This window comes from Pavona decussata, unplaced genomic scaffold, assembly GCF_977016875.1.
Source record: "Pavona decussata unplaced genomic scaffold, jaPavDecu1.1 SCAFFOLD_215, whole genome shotgun sequence".
NCBI lineage: Eukaryota > Metazoa > Cnidaria > Anthozoa > Scleractinia > Agariciidae > Pavona > Pavona decussata.
The window spans coordinates 1,315,396-1,340,000 of NW_028145620.1; the positions used below are offsets into that span (position 1 = coordinate 1,315,396).

The following is a 24,605-nucleotide window of genomic DNA, read 5'->3' on the forward strand; positions in this document are numbered from 1 at the left end:
GGGAAGCCATTCTTGTGCTTAAAACAGAATTTTCGGTGGCATTTCTCAACCTCTTTGAAACTGATAAACACTCCCGTTCTACCATACATCGTTCGTGATAGACGACGTCATTAATTTTAAATTCAAGGGATGTAAGTTCGCGGAAAGGTTTTACGTTGGCGTTGACCGAGATCTGCAGTGGAGCGTCGCGACTTGCTACTCAGTACTAGAGGATTTCTGGGTCTCTTTGGTCTATTGTTTCAGTATGTTGTATGATCAGAAAGTGCCTCAAAAACATTTTGCGTAAAACACAAAATCAGATCGGAAAGACATTGTAACCATTTAGTTTTAATTTCCTTGTCTGAAGCCTCCTCTGAACAAAACTGCTGGTCTTCTGTGAATGGCAGCAATTATAGAACTGATGCTATTTTGAGATTGCATAATCAGAGAGAATGCGATCATTATATCGTAGCCATACATAATAAATAATTCAGGATCCAAAACCAATCCTCTTTGTAACCTAATGTCTGATTTATAAACTAAAACAAAACAGTTTTGCGGTATAATAACTGTGATGAAGAGAAACTTTTTGTTTCAAGCTAACGACTGAAATGATTACAAAACTTCAGCGAAGTGAATAAAGAAACTAATTATGATTATGGTGTCAGCTCTACGTGTCGTCCCTTTGTAAAAGGTCTAGGTCCACGGCTTAAACGAAAATAAACACAAAGCGATAGGCTGTACAGAAATATTCCCGATACGTGCTTCGACAAACCAACACGAGTTTCGCCTAGAATCATTAATCTTATCTGCAACCAAAAATTTTTTATCTTACATAGATTTTTGAAGATCTTGTTGAACCTCACGGTATCCACCTGCCTTTATGCTTGATTATATTGCATAATTGTTTTCGTCAGTCAACTGATGTCTATTCGAGCGCCGAATGAATTCTTTTAAAGAAGTCCGAGCGACTGCGTTGTAACTGTGAAAAAAAAGCTTACCCCACAAGCGATGTGATTTTTATTACAGAAGGGCGTCTATTTCTGTCGGTTGCTTCTGTTTTACAAAGGTCGTGGGATTTAAATTTAAATGCGACGATGTTCTGTGACTACGGGCAAGAAGGAAAAACGAACAAATTTCCAGGTAAAAATTCAAGGAAGAGTCTCGAGGAGTCAGACATTTGCGACGAACGGTCTCAGCGAAATGAAGTCAGAAGATCACACGATGACAGCAAATTCATGTCCTTTAAAGATGCGGAAGTTCAAGACCAACTTGAACTGCTTAAGTTCAAGAAAACAGCATCGCAAAACCACGGCTGTGAGAATTATAGCAGTGGTTACTTGTCTCCGCGAGAGGAACCTCGATTGGAAAGTGGTATTGACAACAATAGCGACGGCAATGTCATTAAACATGTTAACGACGACGCAGAGAAAAATGACATTATCGAGAGCTCGGGGACATTTTCGTCAGTTCCCGCTGGGTATGAGGATGATTCACCGCGACAAAGGGAAACAAAAAAGACTACGGAAAGCCAGGGATACTCTCAGATACATAGAAAGTTTAAAAACCAGCGGAGTAAGGAGAGGAAATCTTCCCTTCAAAACATAACTATCCTACCATCTTTAACGGAAGAGAACTACGACAAGTTGTCTCAAACGCGTTCATCAATCTCGCCGATTTCAAAAGTGACAAGCAGACAAACTATAAGTGATTTCAGAGAAAGAAAAGGATTTGAAGTACCGTCTATCGTTTTATCGAAACCAGAAGACGAAGACAAGGTTAGAAACACCTTAAAGTTGCCCAGAATAGAGGCTGCTAGCACGAACTCCAAGTACCTTCAGGTCTCGCTTTCTTCTCCAGAACCAAACAGGTTGGCGCCTCCTGTAAGCTTCCTTGAGCCTTACAAGGCCAGCAGGCCGCCGGCGCATTCGCGCTTGGAGGAAAAAAGTGACATTTCAGTGGATTTCATTCGGTTACCAGAGTTGAGGACTCGAAATTCCAAAGATAAGTAATTCTGATGAAAACTAAAAATGACATCGAAAGATATTGTTGCCTTTGTTGGATGGTACCTAAGGAGGCTAGCGCTCTCGCACTGATTTCACCACCACTTGAAACATTTCAAGATCAAAATAGGGTAGAATGTTTATTTGCATTCTTAAAACCTCCAAAGCGAAGAGAACCGTGGAAAAATACTTCTTGGTACATTGTACATTGTTTGGTTGGGAGACAGCTCAAGATCTTATCACGAACATTTCCGAAAATAGTGTTGAAATACCGCTTACGCATGACGAAACTAGCGCCCTCTGTCTTATCTAAAAAGAATTTTTTCGACGGTGCAGGAAACTCGAAGAACATTTCTTGAAGGACTGGAGGGAATTGTTGCGGAAACAAAATGGACTTACGTATCGTCTAAACTATTAATTGCAAAAGATGCAGCAAAAAAAAAATATGGACATTAAAGGGGTTTAGTTTCTAAAGAAGCTGTGGTGCTTTATTGGTGGAGAGTAGAAACGAATGTTTGGTTTATCAACAGAGGTGATAACTAAAGGTAAATTGGCCACCGTAAAGGGATTCGAGAGCTGACGTTTAGAGCGTTAGCCCTTCGTCAGAGCGAATATCACTGCAAACCAGTAATTTGCAAATAACACTTGAAGTACGCTGGTTGGAAATTTTTGGTGGTTGGACCTGGAGGCTAGTGTAAAACGTAAAATTAAGGCCGCCATCTTGAAAATATAAGCCCAACGACTCGTAATCTTCGATCTCTGAATCATCATAAATGTCATATCTAGACTTTACTTACGCTCGTCAAAAAATACGATAGATTGAAAAATGCTGCCATATCTATTAAATGCATCAAATGCTGAAAATCGAGGAGCTTTTTTTTGTTTTGAAAATCACCAAATGCAAACGTTTGCCACTCATCTACATACTCAAAACTTTTATAATGTTGTAACTTTTTAATGAATTTTTTTAAAGCACCTTTTCAACATTTCTGTTTGAAGCTCCGCATGTGAAGTTAATTTTCCAGTTTTTGAAGTCTTTTAGTTTATTGGAAGAATTTTTAACTTCTATGCTGTAGACAATGAAGTCAGAAAAGATCCACCTTCTGTACCATAATATGCACTCGACTGATGCTTAAGGTGTACAGTTTAGTGTTTGCAACAGCAACATAACATGAAGGCTTGCCTTGAGACATTCTAATTTCAATCCTGATGTTTGAAGAGGGAGTCTGGTTTAGCCAATTTTTTATTGATGAAGTAGGAGGAGATACACATTACTCAGTTATAGAAGAGAACAAACATTTTGCCACATTTCTGTTTAGACTGTCACCATGCGAGAGGTCTGCTGGTGTCCATCTTTAAATTTTAACCTTCTTTCGTTTCAAAAATAATTTATTCTTAATTTCCCCAAAATTCACCATCCCTCCACCTTTTTCTTTATAAGCATGTTAAAGTCAAAAAGAAAAGAAATCTTCTTAGAGAATTCTAGGCTCTCGCATTATGATCCTCAATGAAATGCTGAGAACGTACAAAATCACAGTATTCTGGCTGTCACCAATGTAATTAGCAGGCTACAGCCGAGAGAGGCAGCTAATCAAACTACTGCCAAAAGCATATCTCTTTGAATGCGACATCCTGTCAATCCAATATTCCAGTTTTCTAATCCTAGCTAACCATAAAAGTGCCCGCTTTGCCGGAGGAGAAATAAACTATATATGGTTTAAAACGCCTGGTTTCCTCAATTTATGTTGGTTTGTAATGAAATAAAATAGGCTTCTTTTACAGCTTGCATGCGCTGAATGAATTTTGTTTTTTTCCAATTATTTGTAAAATATAAGCTTAAAGTTAAACATCTTATTTTTAAGTCGCAGACAAAATATAAGCATCTTAGCATCTTTGTTTATATTCATCAGGTACCCTTACTGCCGAGCTTCAAGGCCGGAATGATTTAAGCTTAAGCTTAATTTATGCCACATAAACTTAAATAATCGATAATGATAATTTTAAAAAAATTTTCAGCGAGGATTTTGAAATTTTAGGCCATAACAGCTCTCAAATTTAGCGTAGATTTTAAATTAACTGACAAATGAATGTTCTACGACTGAAAAGTTCAGCTACAAATCAATATTCGTAATATTACGAATAGATTTCACTGTGTACGAAAGTTTAAACAAAGAGTCATTCTTTAATTTAAATGAAACTTTTAAGACAACTTTAAACAATCTTGTAAAACAAAAGCCAAGTCCAGTCTTTCATCATAAGTGACCTCAAAAGTGAAAATGAGACATAAAATTAAAGACCTTCCAAACAGATAAGCTTCATTAAGCTCAATCTTAAGTTAAAATTTCGCCAAAAGGATTTCCCGGCCAAAGCTTTAGCTTCTATTTGAATTTTTTCTTGATTCATTTCTTCATCATCCAAAATCACTTCAAAGGAAACCGTGACTTACCCAACTGTAGATCTTCATCGAGAACTATCTTGGCTTCAGGTTGAACGCGAAAAAAACCTTGAATGAAGTTCACTTCTGTTCAAAACTTCAAAATATTCAAGTCATTCGCCATGTTTTGTGCATCGGTTTGTTGGCTGAAATTTTTCATTCAGCAAGCTGATGGTCAACCTCGTTCCCGGGGTCCTCTCTCTTCCTCACCCTGGGAACGAGGTTGGCTGATCGTCACCGCTGCAGGCTGGCGCGAATTCTAAGTCACGTGATCAAACTCTTACTCATGGTTGGGTGAAGTGAATGGTGCTTATTTGCTTTGTTGTGTGTCTTTTTATCAGTTTCTAAACACTCTTACGAGGAGGCAAACCAAACGGACGTTAAACTTTATTTTAAGAGATTATTGGCCAATCCCGCTAAACTAGAAGGGTCACTCGAAAGGGGTTCCTTTTCCGCGGTCGGTAGTATGCTACTACAGGGTAGCGAAATTCAAAATTAGTATTTGAAAGGGTCACAAAAGAGACTGCGAACCAAAGCGATAGCATTTTAGTGCTAGTATTAGATAGGGTAGCAACAATGGAGACGAAGCAAATATACCGGGCGGAATTTACAATACAAAGATGACCTCGCTTAGGAGCCCATGGCTAGGAGCCTCTATCTGTATTAATTCCTAGAGCCAACCGTTTCCTCGCTAGATTTATTTTTGTATGAGAGATAGAGGCTCCGGCTCACGGCTCTTGCCTTGCTTTACTTATAACGTAGGAGGAATTCTTCTGTCTTTGGCTCATAATTGAAGCATAAGAAACGGTGACAGCTTTTTGTTTTTATGTGAAAAGGGTAGTATTTTCCATAAAATTGATGCGTGAAAGGGTGAGGGTTTGAAACGCTAGGCGGAGCGCCCCGTATGAAACTTTAGTGAGTATCCTCCAACCCCCACACCCCACCCCCACCCCCACGCTCACCTAATTTGAATTGTGTTCGAAATGTTCGACGCAGCCGAAATGCGACCTTTAAATAAGGTTATGGCTCAGACCCTGAACAACAAAAAGGAACAACAAGAAACAAAGAAACAACGTATATCATCTTAGAAACGGAACTGCCTACCGCCCGGAAATTAATTCTGATAGATTTAAGAATGTGTTTTGTAAATAGGCATATTTCTTTAGTCTTTTACTATTTTTTACGATTGTGAATCTAACTTAAGATGTGCATTTTTATCTTATTGATAATCCAAACGTTGGGCCCTCGAAAAATTCTGCCAAGGCAACTATGCATGAAAATTTTGTGGAATCAACTTGTCGCGTTTTTCGTGAAACTAATGATGTGAGAAACTTTTCGAAGATTGGAGTATTTCGTGTTGCTAACTTCCTTTCAAAAACTCGAACGCTTGTAGCTCTCTCCACTGCAGAGGCTCCTTCATAGAAAAAGACGGAAATGAAAAAAAACAAAACAACAACAACAAACAAAAAAAAAACAATGAAAACGGAGAAAAAGTGGCGCGGGGGACGACGGGAGACCACCGCACACTCGCTCCAGTCCCTTATTTGTCTCCGCTCGACTCCTGCGCACCTCATTATTCCACTCTCCTTATTTGTTTCCGCTCGCGCGCGAAGGAGAGAGCGCTTGTACGGGAGGGGAAGAGGAGAATCGGTCGCACGCGTAGTGCGTAGGAAGAACGCGGAACGCGAAGCGAGGGCGGCCTATGTTTGAATGGAAAAGAGCAGCAATTTCAAAATTAAAAAAAAAATGAAAATGAAATTAAAGTTTGTGTGAGTTGTCTTATTAAGCTGCGATCATAAAACTTGGCTAGAGGGAGATACATTTAATGAAAATATGACAAATTTCGTGCTATTTTATAGTATAGATAATGAACCTTGTCACCTTGTTTAAATGGAGAACTTTCTGCAATATTGTTTCATCGGTTGTGTAATGACTTTTTTGTTTAACGTTCTCTCGACGATCAGTAGTTAAGCTCTATTTGAAATATTCAAATTGTGTTTAAATGAAAATATAACGCGCCTCAGCGATAAGATAATTCTTTACGGTACAGTTCCACTAAAACATATTAAAAATTAAACAGGTCAGGGTTAAAGTGGAAGTTTGCGGTTTCTACTCGGTGCTCTAACTAGCTACAGAAATGAATATTTAAGTTTTGAAACAAAACAATTCAGAAATTATTCTGCTCACGTTGGAGCTTCATGTCAACATTGATGAGTCTGAATACATTGTTATTGCAAGATAAGAAATTTGCTATCATCAGCATTACGTACTTTATCGGTTTTTGCCTTTAACAATTCGAGTTCCAGAAAAGAATGGAATAATTATTTTTGCAGTTGTCAGTGACGCAGGTATGAAGTGAAAAAAGGCGTTATGCCGTCACCTATTTCAATAATCAGTTTGACAAGTGGGCAAAAAGAACTGTCATTTTTCCTTTCAAGGATTGAAAATTAACAATTGCGCTATAAGCAGCTAGAGTGCTATCAATATTTACCCATCTCAGGCTGCATAAAAATTATCACCGCATTGAACGACGAAGCAAACAGCTTATTAACAAGATGACAACAGAATTGCCCATCGAACGCGAGGCAAATCTTCGAGCTCAAAAGAAGAAGATTCTGCAGTTGCAAAAGCTGAAATATATCTCCCGGAATTTCGAAATAACAGACGGTAACGTAGCAGCAACTGGAACACATAATAAACATCTTTTATTTACCCAAGAAAGGCGAATAATTTCAAGCCACCATAAAGTCATTCAAGAAAAGAATCCCGCGGTAGTCGCGTGCGGAAGAGATGAGTGGACGACAAACAGCTTAGCACTCGACGGCGAAAACGACGGAAAAGTTGGCGAACTTGAGCGAAGCGAAACACGAGGATCTTCATCTGGAATCAAGACTCCCATTTTGCTACGGGGAAAGAGAACATCCGACGAAGAAACAAGCGGGAGTTCCGAAGCAGTAACAAAAACAGACGGTGTAAACATTTCCATTGTTGTCGATGATGCGGAAGCCGAACGATACACTCCTTCATTCGCGTCTGGTTCTTCGGAATATCACCGGAAAACGAACGAAATAAAAAAGAAGGCCTATGAAAGGCGACGAAATGTAGCTTCCCCGGGCAATCTACATTCCAGTCTCCTTAATTTATCAAAAAACGATTACTTGACCGTTTGTGGGCCTCAGCCGCGTCGAAGTGCAAGCCTTACGGAGTTGGACAACCAGCACAATGGATCTGACTTTAACACGAAACGTGCCGGCACGTACACAAGTCACAGGAGACGAAGCAAAAGTGAAGACGTGAAAGTGAGACCTCCTTACGCGTTTGCAGAACTTGAGCCATCTTTTCCTCGGGCCGCTAGTTTGTCTTCTATTTATGACACGATTCTCACAGACGAAAAGCGTGAAATTAATTTCGAGGGCTTCGCGCGAAAACAACAGGAACTTTTAGAGGACAACTTGCGTCGTCTGGAGAAAAACTTAGACATCACATTCAGCAAATTAAGACGATACGTAAACAACGCAAACGCCATAAGTCGTACAGAGAATCAAGGGCAAACTTAAAAACCTTATAAATTTTCTTTTCCTGTAAATATGATTATTATTTTTTTTACTTTTATTTTTAGACCCAGGAGAATTCCATAAGAAAAGGTGCAGCTGATCTATTTTAGTTTATAGGTAATCACTACATTTTCTCCAAGTCTGATTGGTTTAAATTGATCACGTGACGTGTATTCATCCGCGGAGAGACACTTCATCATCCTGGACTGATGAAAGTACTCGTCTGCGAAAAACAAAACTGGCTGTCATTTATTCTTCCAATTCATAAAACAAACGGGTTGATTTCACTACATTTTCGTCCCATGCGTTGTTCATTTATCTTTTCCATTTTATCCTTTTGCCTTAGAGGTCCAATTGGTGAGCTGTGGCTTTTTGTGTTAGTTACCCAATATGTGTCAGTTGCACAATATAAGGATTAGGAAGTGTTTATCGCAAGAAGCGGCAGAGACATTACTGCATTCTTTCGTGAAGGACGGTGTCGAGCCATTAATCGCCTTATACGTTAAGAGTGCCATTTTAAACCTAACTCATGTAGCTAATGGAAAGCCAATGAAGCTTCACAAGTAGTGGAGTAATGTGACCAAATTTACCTTCCCTGTGAACTATTCAGGCAGCCGCACTTTGCTTTGGAATCTCTGAAGCTTAGCTAAATACATAGTTAGGTAGGCCATACAGTAAGCTATTGCAGTAGTCAATTCTGCATGTGACAACAGACATCATCTCCATTAAGGCTTGCACGAGATATGTCTTGCGATCTGTTAACGACCTACGTTTAAATATTCCTTTACATGACTCTTATGTAACACTAGGTGAGCGTTCATTCAGCATGGCTGCACCACAAGTATGGAACTCACTTCCCATATCTATCAGGAAAGGTGCCACAGTTAACATTTTTAAAGTCAGCTTAAGACCCATTATTTTAAATTAGCACTTTTTAGCTTAGAGCTATTAATTAATTCGTATTTTATACCTACACATTTATACAGCTTGGTTCATTTTATCAGTTTTATGTTATTTTAATTTTAATCTGTAATTAAAAATTTTTAGACGCAAATATATTGAGTTAGTTTGTACCACAACAACCGGTTATCTGTCTGTAAAAAAGGGCCGAAAAATTACTTTTAGGCCTCGCAAACTTTTCGGCTCCAGAAAGGCTCCCGAAGGAATTTTTTTCCCCTTTCTATAGATCGCTGGTTATTTTTTGTACAAATTAACTCAATGTGTTTATTAATCTTAATTGGAAGATTTAAAATGTTTTTGCTTTCAAAATTATCAATATTGAATTTGTGTGTAAAATCAGTAGTTTTTCGGGTCCGAAATCTTTCGGGAGTTTGAGAAGACCGAAATCGGCGCCACTTCACGATATTTGCTCTCTGTATTTGCGAGGATCTTTCGCTTGAACACTTCACGAGATATTTTGAGGTACCCGGCTTCAGAGAACAATAACCTGCCATCTTACCCGGCAAAGCGTTTTTTTTCCCGACTGTTCAGTACTTTTTTTTTTATTTTGTAAACTAAGCTTTGTATTGACGGTATCACTTTATTAAAAATGCTCTTCCAGTGGGCCGTTTCCACAACAAATTACAAAACTATGATGCTAAAAAGACACTAAAAGCTATAACAACATGATCCTAGATGATGGGGACGGTTTACGAAGCGAAACATCCTGAACTAGCGGCTGATCGATGGCACGTCAAAAAGAGCAAAGGAGAAAGTATATAAAGTCTTGAACCGTGTAAAAACGTTGTTACAAATACACCTAAGCCTTTCTGAACGACCGCTAGCACCCCACTTGCACGGAATATGCGATCATCTATTTCGCTTGAATCAGTTCTTAGTCAATCAGCGTTGTTAGAATGGCCGGAAAGCGATAACCGCACATCTGAAGGGTGTTCCGGTTTGGAAAACGTTGTTCACGTAAACTGTGTACGAGATATTCTCGACTAAAACAAACAAAGAAAAGGTAAGAAATTAATAAATAGCGGATTTCGAGGCAGCAAATTTGTTGTGACTTGAGCCTTAGTTGTAAACATTTCGTTAGTTTTACGAGAAAAATGAATTCAACTAATGTATTACAAAGCTCAACCTTTCAAACACTGCCTCGCGGGTACACCTGCAACATTTTTTGGGAACTGCGCATGCTCCTGGTATATTTATTGACGTTTGACCGCTGACAAATCTCTCAGGAGCTAGTTTTTCATTTGACTTTTTAATGAAGTTTGTTATCAGTTTCGCTGCTAGGATAAGGACAGAAATAAGGCCACGCACGGCCGCCGGTCTGGCTTTAGTGATCACTAAAACAGGTTTTAATACTAAACTATTTGGATCGGTTAAAAGACAGTTTAGATGGTGTTTAACAAAGCCGCGTTCCAAGCCATTTTCAATTTTGCCAGCAGTCATATCTAAACATTGTCTCCTGCTCACGGTAACAAGAAGGCTTGTATCCCAGGCTAGAAAACTATTTATCTACTTAAAATAAACCACTTATAAACAGATTTGGAGGCCCGCTGATTTTCTTAAGCCGCGGCCTATGTTAGACTCTGTTTAAATAACTGGCCCTTTAATTTTCGCGAGTAAGATTTAAACGTGCAGTATTTGCTTTTTGAGGCCTAAGAATAAAAAATAATTACTTGCCTTCCTATCGAATTTTTCACTTAAAAAAATAATCATTGTATAATAATAGTGGAAAAGCTGGCCAGACAACCACAAAAGACTTGCGTCATACTTAAGCTGACGCACTTTCTAGCATATACTAAAAGTATATGGTTATATTAAGTTAGTTGCGTCATTATTAAGCTGACGCACTTTCTAGCATATACTTAAAGTATATGGTTGTATTTAAGTTAGTCTTCTGGCAAAATTAACAGAAGTAATCTTGCTATCACAGAGGCGAAATATATATTTCGTAAATGGGTGTTCCTTTGACACTACACGAGGATGGCAGTATAAATGCTCAGAGACGATTAAAAGGTTATGACTATCCCAATTTCCAAGATCTGATTGCAGTCTAAAAACGAAAAACAAATTCCTACTTCCTCTCGTTTAAAATGTTGCATATTGTCAGTAGTTCCACAAAAACATGCATTCACTTCAAGGCCAGAAACTCTTCATACCCAAGGTCTTTCTATTACATGAAATAATACGAACGTTATTGTGGTCTTTCAGGCACTAATGTACGGTAAAAGTCACATCACACAATATAATTATACTATATTTATTAGCGTCATGAAAAATTTATTTACTTGAAACCTCGAGCAAACATTAAAAATATTAAAACTGAATAAACTGATGTGTGCTTGACGTTTGAAAATGGCTAGGGGAGACAAGCATGAAACGGTTACTTCTTTTAAAAAATTCAGTGTTCGAATCGTTGCTGTATTGTTTCTTTTTTCACGGCTAAGCGTGACTCGCTGGGAGATTGCTGATTATTGAAACAGGTGAAATAGCTGTTTTAAAGTTATTGAATGTAAACCCACGCGCTAAGTATTGTAATTGTCCGGTATGTGGGCGAAGATTACCCATTAAGGTAATGATACCCTTAGATATTGCGAATCCGGGATCAGTGGTGAAACAGTGGAAAACGTGGGAGGATGTTTTGCACTCTGTCGAGTTTGCTGCGTTGTAGCAATTATATCGTTAAGAAGTTACCTGCAGCGAAAGAGATGATCACCAATCAATTTTACGTAGAAGTCACCTAAGGCCATTAGCAACCGCTGTTAAATACATAATCCCCTTTCTTACTTATTCATGAGCTTTTGCCGGCTGATATGGAAATCGAAGTGTCACACGATATGCCGTGTTCTGGTTATTTTGTCGCGAGTCACCTGGTATAACTTTATTCTTCATTGTCTGCGTACGAAAAATGTGGCGGCCTGGCTTATTAACGTTTTTACCTGATTCGCTAAAGCAAACACCCTTCATTTCGAAACAAGTTTGTCTTCTTGTTTAAACTAAGCCAACATGGATTATCATCAAGGGCTACAGACAAGACGACATTCACAGCTTGCTTACAGTTCTCAACATGAAGACGATAACTTCTCCTCAACTCACTCGATGAATGGAAAAAATTCTCGCGCGACCCGGCAAGCACATAGCTCTTCTGCGGTACCTCGCTTAAGGCGTCGGTACATACCTTCGCTTTATGACAATCAGGATAAAATACTAACTCGAAAAATTAAAGAATTTCTCAAGAAACCACCGTTGAATTCTCAAGAATATTTCGATATGTTATGGTTACGGAGGCAAAGCGAACCTTTCCGTGGCAACGAAGATGATTCTCGCAAGATGAGGAGTGCACCAGCTTCGCCCGATGAACTCTCCAAAAAGCTTTGGAATCTGTTGCCGGAAAAGCGTTCAATACAGTCTATGATTTTACCTCCGATAAGAGATGGCTGCGTTGCTAACTATCATAACAAATTTAAGCATAATTCAAAGACAGCTCCACTAATTGATCCCTCGGTGGACATCATGGATCAACTGAAATATTGCCGATACCTTAGGCCGAAGCCAAACAGACAAAAAGCTTGGGAAGAGACGAGCCGGGAATAACGAAAAAAAAAGTTATTTTCTAAATGCAAAATTTATTTAACACTGTCTGAAATTTAAACGGAAAAAAAATTCCCTATTTGTTGGGCAAAATACAGAGACAGACAAAGAACCGCTCGGGAAAATGCTGCCATGCCAAATAGATTTCAAATTAATCACAAGTCACACACCCGACCAAAGACTTTAAAAGCTAACACAGAATTACACAGGCCAAGGTTTAACACACACCAGAAATACTTGAAAGTCGAAAACAAACACTTTCTTGTTTTGACAACTTTTTAAGTTGTTACCTAAGCCCTCAGATTCAACCGCTGACCAAACAATTGAAGGCACTGAATACGACGATGGTGCAAGTTGCGTCGACTTCGCGCGTGCAGTTCTGTTCAGGAGTATAGTGAACATTTGGTAGTTTCTACGTGGACTTATTGGCGATAGTTATGATAACAGAAAGACAAAATGGAAGTATTTCGCGACGAACAAAATGATTCGTCAAGGCTACCGCCTAACAGGAGATCAGTAGTCTGAAGCGCTCAAGAAAATGCTCTGGGCGCCTAATTTTTTTTTTACAGCAGTACTTTACGCTTTAAATGTTGCGCTCCTAACTTCTCAGCTTTTGGCCTTGTGGGCTTCTTGAAATCTTTCTTAGGCAAAAGTCTTCTTCGTTGTGTATTCTTCTCAGTTTTGAAAATTAAAACTCGTTTGTTATCGACGACTACAGCTCTGTTTCTATCTTGTTTAATACTGGTCACTGAAGGCACCTATAGACAAGGGAAAACGTAATTGTGGATAATAATAGTAGATATTAACCCAAACTCGACGCCATATTGGCTGCTCATGGACCATTGTCTGGACACCCAACAAATCTAACCTTACTAGTCGCAAGGTAGCGCAAATTACTTACGACTTCGTTTGGCCAGGACCTGCGCGCACTTGCAAAGCTTTGCATTCAGTGTGTTTGAGTTGTAATTCGCACGCGCCTTCGCAAGTCTTTCACCGTTTGGTCACCCAAACGCAATTCCACATAAGGCGCCGGGGTCTGTTTGCCAGCCTGTGGCTTGCAACACCATTTGGGCAGGAAAGTGTGTCTATGCGTACGGACAACGACAAAAAAGGGGTCGTGAAATTTTTTGACTATATGTTCTTAACCAACCAATCAAAAGCGAGAAACAAGATGTTGACAAAATATATGACCGGGCGCTTTCAATTTAGCCAAAATTTTTGGTTTCAGATTTTTTTTGGTTGAGCAGGAAAGTGTGTCCATGCGTACGTACAACGACAAAAAAGGGGCCGTGAAAATGTTTTGGCAATATATTCTTAATCAGTTAATCAAAAGCGAGAAAACAAGATGTTGACAGAATAAATTACATCACAGCTTGCTTTCCAATTAGCCAAAAGTTTTGGTTTCAGATTTCGCATTTGCATTTCAGAGTAGGAAACTGTCCGTGTCAAAACCTTTCCATTTTCAGTTCTGAACTTGTAATCTCATCGTGATGACGCGAGAAGCCCACAAAATGGAAATGGAAATTTTATGCAGATGGATGGTAATTTCTGTTCCAGAAATAGTGGGGTACAGCCGTTTACTTTATAACGCATATGAATGAAAGTTGAAGTTGTAAACTCAAACTGGTCTTATTGTTATTTATTTTTACAAGGTGAAAATGTGTGCAGAAAAAAAATCATCGGATTTGGCATGGTTACAGCACAGATAATTTTTGTTAGCAACAACTGGGACAGACTGATTTTGTACTAATGTAGTGGTGCCATGGTCAGTTCTTAATTAATTGGTTGGGTGGATGAAAGTGATAATGTCCCATTCAAGTGGGGAGGGGAGAGGCGATACAAGGAACCTCCTTTGACTATGCTTGAGAGGTCTTTTGGCTTCGTGTTTCAACTGCTGTGATGGAGCAATTGCTTACTTGAAACATTCAAACTAAGGTGCTGTACTTTTCTAAAACAATGGGGCTCAGACTCCTTTTAAGCAATATTTGCAACCCGGAAAATGGAGCTGGAAAGTGTCTGATGTTTTATAATTAACTTCAGGTTGAAGAATAATCCGAAGCCAAGCCAGAAGCTTCTTCTTTGTAGCAACAATCGTAATTGGCATCACAACCAAAACCGCACACCACAAAGCATCACAGTTTGTCTCTCCGGCACTTTGTGGAGACAGGATGGAACGGGCGGATTGGTTCCATGGTGGGTGGCATTGTGTGGTGGATAATCTAGTTGAAGTTGACCAAGCCCTGTCGTTTAACTGAGCTTAATTGGCTGAGGCAAAAGCGACAGTTGAGATAAACAATATTAGCCTCTTCATCAAATCCGCAATGCTTTCTTCCAGCCAGACTGTGGCCGTAACACGGACGCGTATTGGTAGCTTCATCAGATTGCCTCCTGCTTTCACCCATTTCCCTAAGTTTCATTTGTACAAATGTAGCAACAGATCGAGCAGATTAACTCTTAGTGTTCAGTCTCTTCTTCATTTATTTTGAGGAGTCCAGTGGCGCTCTCAGCCAGCATGCAGACAACTCTTGTTCCTCTTCCAATGAAGGCTAGAAAAGGAGAAGTCTGCATACTGGCTCTCTCTCTCTTACCAGTAATCTCTAACAGTGAGGGAATAGCAACAGACTGATACTTCAGCTACAAAGAAAAAAGCCTATGTTATTGTGACTGGCCATGGTAGGTTGGCTGCAGCAGTCTGCTGGACAGGCACCACCCAATAGCTTTAACTGACCCACCTCCCTTACTGTTGGCTTGAGGCAGGTTGTTCTTTTTCCAACTGACCAGGTCGTACGTAAGGTCACCTGCACAGAGCCTGCGGCCCTGGATAATAATGATGGTCTGCCAGCTTTCCAATCATCGCCAGCATTACTAGAAAAGAAAAATGAATATATGAAACAAGGATATAGACTGTAAACAGTGATAGAGACACAGTTGTCTTCTGCACTGTTTCAATCTGATAACGGACATGACATTCTAGTAATGAAAATGCAATTTATTGTTGATTATGATCTTTAGCTAAACTTGCAGTTTGATGAAACAAATTGCAGGGAAAGTTTGTCAAATTTAATGTAACTAAGGTGTTTGGAGGATAAAAAGTCATGGATGTAAAACTTGTTTGTAAAACTTACTATAGACTAATACAATGTAGATCAACAAATAACAAATTTATAAACTAATAAACAAATAACTACAAGAATGAATGAAACATGATAAACAAAGATGGCAGATACAAGCTTCCAGCAAATCAAGCTGGGCATTTTGTCATTTGGCGCTCTCCATCTCAAGTCATGACAAAAACTTCAAATTTAATCATTTGATAAAGATTCTGGATGGAACTGACGGCTTGTGAGCTTTACCAAAATTTTTAGATCCTAGCTGGGATGGAAACTCATTTCAAATTGAATAACTGAATAAATAAACGAATGATTGATTGAACTGTGAAACCATTACCTCAAAGGTCAAGCTGACCATTGATGTTTCTTCCCCTCCCAAGAAGCCTTCTTTTGACTTCTTCATCACCACTGTTCTTGCTTTTGTTTTACCAAAATGTCAACTGATGTCTTTGGTACCTGTACATTTGCTATGCATCATGCTTTCCACAATCATCTTAGTGTCGCTAGAGTTGTCAGTGGAGCTTCGTCTTCCGATGCACAGCATTGCAGTCAACAGCCCAATGTCCCTTAATGGCAACCATTTTTTATTTGTCAAATGCTGCTTGAAATGCTATGTTTTACTTGATGTATATATGTACATCTTTCAGTTGGTGTTGTTTTATGATCCAGAAGAGGAAACATGAGGACAGTCTTTTCGTAACAAAACAATATACAGCAGACAGTCTAGTGTCCTTCTTTGTGTTTATCGCTCTCCTTGTTCTCCTCCAGCTATTCATTCAAATCCCTAAAAAGTACAAGTCTTGTAAATTGGTCAGTTTTGCAAATATGACAACAGATTGAAGTGTTGGTAGAATTGGCCTGTACTATTTAAATATAATTCTCAAACTCATTAATAATTCATCAAGAGAAAACAAAGAAAATCACTACTGTGACCATGGTTTGGATATGTGTTCCTAATTACCATTAAACATTTTGCCAACTTTAGCCATGAATTTCTCCAAGAATTATTGATCATTTGAGAAGCCATATCAAATGCTCGAGGGTGTATTTCATCAGATATCCTGGAAACACCTTGAAGTCGTTTAAAAAACTTGGCTGTGCCTCATTTTTTCATCCTACCTTCTCAGTGTTTGGATATCTGATGAAACACACTTTCTTGTGTTTGATATATTACGTAAAAACTAACAGTCAATATTTTGTTTATCAACATAGAATTTATGATATTATGTTTGAAGCAAACAGACCTTTCTTTGGTGTATGAAGCCATCTTGGTTGCAGGGCAAACATGGCTAAAATTGCACTAAATGTGTGACATTTTGGTTGACTTCTAACCTCTTACATTTACATTGCACTCTTTTATGTCACATTTCAACAGCAGATTTATATGTCTTTTGAAAGGCATTTGTCCTAAAACTACCTTAAAGTTTATTTTTTGTCAAAATACAGAGAACAGATTCTGGCTATAACAGCCAGACTACACTACATGTATATGAAATGTTGAACCTTTGTATGAACCCTTCTAGAGTAATAAAAATATGCAAATTATCACATATAGCTGCAATTATATAAATTAAGTGACAATAATTGACAAAGAAGATTAATTTTCTATTTTCAGTTTACAGATGTCATAGTGTTTGCAATGGCATAAAATTCTATGATATGCATGTCCTGTAAATGTTCTGAAATACGTGCACATACAGAAATAATTGTGAATTTTAAAAGTCTGCCAATTTGAGTGGAGTTACAGAGATTCAAAGTCTGCCAAAATTCCATGTACATTTTAGCCGTGTTTGCCTCCCCCCTCCCAACAAAGATGCCGCCAGGAACCATGTAAAGGCCTACTATTGAAAGCGTGCCTTGCAATTGATGACTTTCTCATCTGGTCAGAGAACTAACGCAAAGAGTTTAACAGCCTTCACTGGAATTTGTAATTGGCAGGTTGAACACCTGATGCTACAGTTGTTAGTAATGTAGCTTGGTACCATTATTTTGGCACACCCAGTGTTTAAAATTTTTTTTATTTATTTATAAGCTCTTTAAAAGTTTACAATACATGGGACCGGAGGCCAAAAAACAGACCCTGAGAAATTAGTGAAGATCCAAGACCTACTGGTCCCTTATAAGCCATTTTAAAATTCTAGATCAAACTTTGCCTTCATGATCAGGTATCACAGTTTGTTCAGTGTAGTAGTATGTCAGTGATTCTTTTCCTGTAAATTTTGAGTGTATTTTAATTTAATAATTTATAATAAGAATGATGATGATGATAATGACAGGTTTACAGTGTATCTGCACATCATTGCATTGTATAAATTAATTACCATGTCCTTGTGCTCACAAACATAAGGCATTTAAAATATACATGTAACATGTTTTTCAGTTCAGAATACAAGTTTGCATTAGATAATTATGTAACATTCATTTTAAGGACGGTGCGTACTAACACCGAATTATTTTTGTGCGGCTTATGACTATGCAAGAAATTTACGCAGATCTTAGCAAGGCCTCTTGGAATCCAAAAAGAAAATTGGGGGTAACCATGTATTTTTCAGAGATAATTAAGCAATAATATGTCTAAAACGCGCCAAAATATAAAGGAATGTATGGGATTTTTTCCCTAAATTGAAGCTTAATTATCTCTGAAAAATACATGGCTACCCCCAATTTTTAAAACTCCGCTTTCAATAGACTTATGCCACTGGAGCGATATACATTGGACTTAAACAAGAACATTAACATGATTTTTCATTGGAAAAAGCAACTAGAGCTGTCAAGAGTAAAGCAATTCAGTGCATTAGATTGTCACAAATGGGTCATCTGAAGGAACGGACAGACTTGCATCGTGCAGCAGACCAACCATGTTCTAGTGGCGCATCTGCGGCGGCCTGCACAGAAGTGTAAAAGTTCAACTAAACAAGAATGTTATTATTATCGACTGAGTCTGTATCATTGCGTTACAATAGGGCATAGTTAGCAGGCCGCTCCCACTTAGGTCTCAAAGTTGTATACTAGCTGAAAGCCCATCTGTATGCCTAGAAAGGTTTCAGCTACGGTAATTCAAAAATTCATTCTGCTTTCTTATAAAATTTTATACGGTAATACCGGTCGTGGTAAACCATATTAACGAAACAGTGTTTGGCTGTGCATGGTAGGGGTAGGCTTTTTGTTTTGTTGTTGTTCATTCCCTTTACGCAGTAAGGTATTACAGTGATATGTCTCCAATATCTAACTAGAACTGTGACTCAATTGACCGTCCAATAAAAGTTGAAAATATTCAGGTTTCTTCCACTTAAATAATTATTCTGCTGCTTGAACCAGAGCATCGCAAAAATTAGTTCCCAGTAGAAATTTCAGTCTTCTCGAACCGCAAAAATTTGTTCCCGCAAACCGCAAAAAATCGCCAATCCGCAAAATAAAACTCCCGCAAAATTTTCGTGCTACACGGTATGGACATTTTCTGTTTGTCTGAATTAGCCAGACAGAGTGGATTGGCTTGTAAATGGAATGTGCGCCATTTTGAAGGGAGAGTACTACAAAATCCTCAAAATTATATATCCTGAAAAAAGTTTAGTTTGTATATGTCATTTTGAAGGTATTCAAAGGAATGGTGTTGAACGGGTGCTTTGAGATGAAGCATTCCATTTGTGAACTGACCGGTTTCAAATGTGTCAATTCTGGAATATAAAAAGCACCCTACATGTACACGACAACTCAATTTCAATAGCACTTCCAATAGCACCATACTACCTGTCAGGTGTTTCAAACAAAACATTCAATAATGTGCATGAGATCCTAAGGTGTCACCATACAAGGGAAAGTTACTGAGCAGCACTTCAACTCATAAACCCATTGCCCTATCAAATGGTCGATAAAACATCATGTGCAGTGGTTTTAAAACCCCCTAAAACCTCTTCCTTATTAGTATGTGGTGTTTAATGTTTTTCTCGCATGCAAATTTCAACTCTCTTGACACACACAGATTTTGCAAAGTAACATAAAAAACAAGATATTACATGTGAATAAGGGAGAAAGGAAGACTCGGAAAAAAAACCGAGTCCCAGATGGCATTTGAACCCACGACCCTCCGTGATCTAGTCAGATGCTCTAACCACTGAGCTACAGACTCTATGGTGAGCAAGGGTCAAATTGTGGGTATCCACTGGAACCGTATCGCGTGGCTACACAATCACGTACTGGCTCATATGAACTCACTAACCGCATTGCGCTGTCACATTAAGGCATATTGAGATGCGTCCAACCAACCTCCTAAGTGTCCCTTAGTAAACATGAAAAACGCATGTCTTAATGGCCAGCCTCAAGACAAAGGCCATTCACCAGTCCCCATATAATGGGTCAATGGGCCCATGATGACAAGCTGCATCCTGGTAGGTTATCTTAGCAGCCCAGGTCATAGAATGAACCATTCATTGCCTGCTTTCTGTATGGTTCTCTTCCTACCCTTGCGAACCTTCAGGTCTAGGACTAAGGCCTAGTTCAGACGCCGAACTTTTCATGAGCCCAAATCACGAAAATCCCGCCTTTTGATTCAGACGCCGAACTTAATTAGCTGAACTTAATTTACTTGAAGCAAAATCAATCGAAATATTAGCGGTTTTTTTTATTATTTTTTATTTTATTTGAAATACGTTATAATAATTTATGCATTAAGTTCGGCTCATGAAAAGTTCAACGTCTGAATCAAAGCCGTTCCAAAGCCAAAATTCCCGGCTGAGCCAGGCGGGAAGAACGGCTGAGCCGTTCCAAATTGAAACAGCCGTTCTCGACTGATTCAGATGCCAAACTTTTCATGTACTTTATTCGAGGTATTAGGTTCGGCTCATGAAAAGTTCGGCGTCTGAACTGGGCCTAAGGTTCTCCAGGTGCCACGGTTTTATACTGCAGTGTAGCAACCCGCATGTGTTAATTAATGCATACTTGTAATTTCAAAGATCACACTGCACGCAGTGCATGCCAGTAAAATGCCTTTGCATTCATGAGATTTCGTCAAGTTCTCCCATACTCTACAGACTGGACTAATTTTGGCAGAAGATCATCTTTGAGTGGCACATGACTATTCTATCAAAAAACTCTTGTCTCTATCGGCTTGCTCAATAAACTTCAAAAATGTAACCAGCTAGTTCAACAGTATATAATTTTATAAAGTACATGTAGCATGCTGGTTCAAATGTTTGAGTCTGTGGAAGAAATCCTGAAGTGTCATCAGACAATGTACAGGTGTAGGCCAACTGAGGAATAACGCTCTAAAATAAAATTACTGTATTATCATGCAGTGTACTACAAATCCTGACTGTGAGGTGTTTCAAACGTTTGGGTCTTCACCCTAAGAATTTTAGACTGAATATTCAAAACAAAGCATTTATAAGGCAATTCTCTACTGTGGTGTTGTTTAAATACCAAAATGCTTGTGTAAATACAGCCACTTACCGTACAGGCAAGGCCTCGTGATCGGTGGTTTTTACTCTGTTCTTGCTGGACCAAAATGTGACCAAGTTTCAGATGAAAGCGGCTGATCGAGCATGTGTTGTCGATTATTTTGCTGTAAAAGCTGGTCTTAGCCTGAGGACAATCAATCTACAACTTGTAACCTTTCAAAAAAAGCAATATATAACCTTACAATTTATATCAGTTTAAGTATTTACATGAGTTGCAAGATTAAAAAATCTTCACGTAAAAGCTTTTTCACTCCACGATCGCGACATGCCCCCACTTTTAATATAAGAACACCGGCGGGCAAACTTACAAATAATAATTATGAAACAACGCTTACCTTAATGAGGACGTTTACGATTTTCTTCCAGAAGAGACTGATACAAAAGCCGATAGAAAGAAAGATACGTAAAAACAAAGCGTTACAGTTCAGTTTCAGCAAACTGAGTAGCCATTTTGAAGAAGGGGACTGGTAATTACTCCCAGGGGAGCCACGACCCTCGACAGAAATAACACATCATTTCAGCCCTCAAACAAGCGTTGACTCTTTTTTTCCATTACAAATGTAACCCCTAAAAGTTCTCCATTTGATGCCCGTCTGACCAATTCGCGAAGACTGGAGCCACACCGCACTCGCTCGCTCGTGAGTAACAAACACTCGCCTCCACAACTCGACGGGTTAAATTGGTTCTTTAAAACTCGCTCGTCTTGTTTCACTCAACTTAACTCAAAGCTAATCGAAAAAGTAAGCGAAGGAACAGCCGACATTTCAGGCTAGATGAAAACAAAATAACGACAGTATCCCGTCTCGGAGAGTCGCAGAATAAGCCATTCAGAAGTAACACATGCTCAGTGCTTCGGGCCTTCATATCTCCACTGCTGGCGGGATAGTGCCGAGCCGAGCCAGCGGTGCACCAATACTGACCCGACCAATTTAGTGTATAGGAAACAAGCTATTTATTAGCGATGCATGGAACATCTGCTCCCTTGTGGGAGGATTGTAGTCGGGCAACATCCAAGGGAGGGCCTTGAAATGTGTTCACCTGCATGAAAAAAAAAAAAAAAAATTACACGAACATAGCTTATTTTAATCTTAGCGTGAATATTCTTTTATGCTTTGCCTAGAAACATTTCGGAAACAATTACAAAAGCTACACAGACGCATGCGCAGTAGCGTTTAAACGTTATAGCAATGGAAATAAAAAAATGAGTTAAATAAATCGTCGCTAAAATCTTCTAACATCTAACAATGTATCTTCAATTTCTTTTCTGTATAAGCGTGCAACAATAACGGCCCTTATGATATGGCTGGCTCCGCGAGCGGGCAAGATGAGTCAAATCCTGCGCTGTGATTGGCTACCTGAGCGGGCAAGATGGAGCTTTCTTGCCCAATCGGGATTACCCGTTGCCCGTCCGCTTGGCATCGAAAGTTTAAACAACAATGCAATCTTTTCTTCGATTTTCTCGTTGTTCTGGCGGAAAATGCTCACTAAAATGTTCGGTAAACCGTGTCAACATTTACCTAAAGGAAAGAAAAGAGAATAGAATCATCTTGGTGTAGTAAAAATTTTGTTTCAGCTACAATGAAACTCAAGTTGAATCGGTGAGTTGCTCTGTGTGTAGAAATTAATTTTGTAAAAGTTATTGTCTCAAGTCGAGTACTAAATTGATTAGTTCTCTAGATTTGCAATGACTGTATTTAAATCATAGCGTAGTGAAAGTTGCGTTAAGTGTCTAGAGCGGTTTAGAAAGCTCTTTTTCTCAAGTTCGCCGAAGAAGCTCACGTTTTTAATTTAGCCGCGTCTTGCTTGTTGGAAACAACAAAATCTTATCAAAGTTTCGCCCAGTTTTTTGAGTTACCCGCTCTATTTTTCGGCCTATGTTGGCATATAATTTCAAAATGTATTTTTTCATTCAAGAACTATTGATTAAAGGCCGAAAACTGTGTTACTATTTACGCCACCGCTCGATCGGGCTGAAAATGGCGAGTTTGCCGGATTCTATTAAAATCTTCCCGCAATTGCGAAAATCTAAATTTTTTGTACTCAATAATTGTATACTCCCTTTAAGCCATTATAAAGTTAGATAATTTAGGATTCCTTGTTTTCCATGATTGCATACACTGAAAATCAATCTTATACCGGCCGGCTTTGAAGAATTTCTTTCCGAGCAGAACAGTTTCTTGTTTTGTTTTGTTGTTGTAGTTTTTACTTGAAGATAAAGCCATATAATAAATCCTTTATTGACCAAGCTTGTTCGGTCAAGATGGCTGGATATTGACCTTGTTCTTTTTTTGCGTTTTTATGGTCGAACGCAAAAAAAGAACTTGGCCAATATCCAGCCATCTTGACCGAACAAGCTTGGTCAATAACGCATATATATTGTTGGTCACAAGTGTAAAACCTCTCGAAAGTCCCGGTAACTTACCGGACCCGATAGATGTCTTTGGTGATAAATGTTTCTTTACAGAGGTCAATTTTTGTAAGCTTTGAATTCCGAAATTTCAAAACCTTATAATTCTATGAAAACATTGGCCAAGTACCATGTCTGTAATCGGCTGTGTAATTGGCGAAAAAAACATTTTAAAATTTTTTATCGGGCCCGGTAAGTTACCAGGTCTTTCGAGGAACAGGCCCCAGGCCCCAGTTGTTCAAAGAGTGGATCAGCTTTATCCAGCGGATAATATACCACCGATTTCATTGATACGCGACCCTCGAATAAAAACTTTCGCGAGCATTTGGCGATTCGCTTCCGTCAATCATGCGCTCCTTATATGGTGTTACAGGAATGCCGCTCTTATTTTCAAAAAATATGGCGGCCACTGTGTAGCCTGTTCGGTCGACATTAGACTGCAAGCAGTCCCTTTCTGGATAGTCGAGAGATCGCGCGAAATAGCCAGCGCGAAAATAAAAAAAAGAGCGAACGAGCGGAAGGGGGCTTGGGGAGAGGCGGAAAAAAGGGGAAAGGAAAAGAAAGTCTCTTCTCGTTTATTTCTCCTCGCTCCAGTCTCGCTGCGCTATGAGCACACCATCTCGACTAACCAGAAAGGGACTGCTTGCAGTCTAGGTCGACATGGTTGCTTCTTATTCTTCAAGTTTACGTTGGCGAGTGGTGTATTTACTCGTGCAGGGGTTGAGCATCGATTGATGGAAGCCACACTGACTGTCTTTCCTCTTGCGTACTGAACTGAGTTTCCATATGATCGCAGACGATCGCAGACCTTATTGCGATCTGCGATCTGCGATCTGCGATCTGCGATCCGCGATCATATGGAAACCAGCCTTTAGATAGAACATGGTTCTATCTTCTGCGATCGTCTGCGATCACGATCGCAGGATCGCAGACGATCGCAGACCTTATTGCGATCTGCGATCATATGGGAACCAGCCTTTAGGGTGAATATCCTTTTTATGCATTGTCTATAAAAATTTGGGAAACGATTACAACAATTACACAGACATGCGCAGAATAGAAAAACCAGAGTCAGACCCGAAATGTTGACTCGTTTCCGTACCTTTCACTGAACTGAGCT

General features: G+C 39.1%; 2 protein-coding genes and 1 long non-coding RNA gene across 5 annotated transcripts; 2 read left to right on the forward strand and 1 right to left on the reverse strand.

Moving 5' to 3' along the window:
* The first annotated feature begins 764 nt into the window (after positions 1-764).
* LOC146459906 (uncharacterized) lies at positions 765-3,817 on the forward strand. Its single transcript, XM_085088678.1, has one exon. It carries the CDS (start codon positions 1,077-1,079, stop codon positions 1,989-1,991), a length of 915 nt encoding a protein of 304 aa, XP_084944804.1. The 5' UTR covers positions 765-1,076; the 3' UTR covers positions 1,992-3,817.
* A 2,813-nt stretch (positions 3,818-6,630) lies between these two features.
* On the forward strand, positions 6,631-9,255 carry LOC146459907 (uncharacterized). Its single transcript, XM_085088724.1, has one exon. The coding sequence runs from the start codon at positions 6,972-6,974 to the stop codon at positions 7,971-7,973; it is 1,002 nt and encodes a 333-aa protein (XP_084944850.1). The 5' UTR covers positions 6,631-6,971; the 3' UTR covers positions 7,974-9,255.
* A 4,884-nt stretch (positions 9,256-14,139) lies between these two features.
* On the reverse strand, positions 14,140-22,105 carry LOC146459908 (uncharacterized). Of its 3 annotated transcripts, none has more exons than XR_014857792.1 (3): positions 21,414-22,105; positions 15,963-21,202; positions 14,140-15,380 (listed from the first exon to the last, which is right to left on the reverse strand). It is a non-coding gene; the product is annotated as an uncharacterized LOC146459908 (long non-coding RNA). The 3 variants fall into 3 exon arrangements; XR_014857791.1 differs by having other exon boundaries at positions 15,963-16,409; positions 21,071-22,017; XR_014857790.1 differs by having other exon boundaries at positions 15,963-22,105.
* Between the last annotated feature and the right edge of the window lie 2,500 nt (positions 22,106-24,605).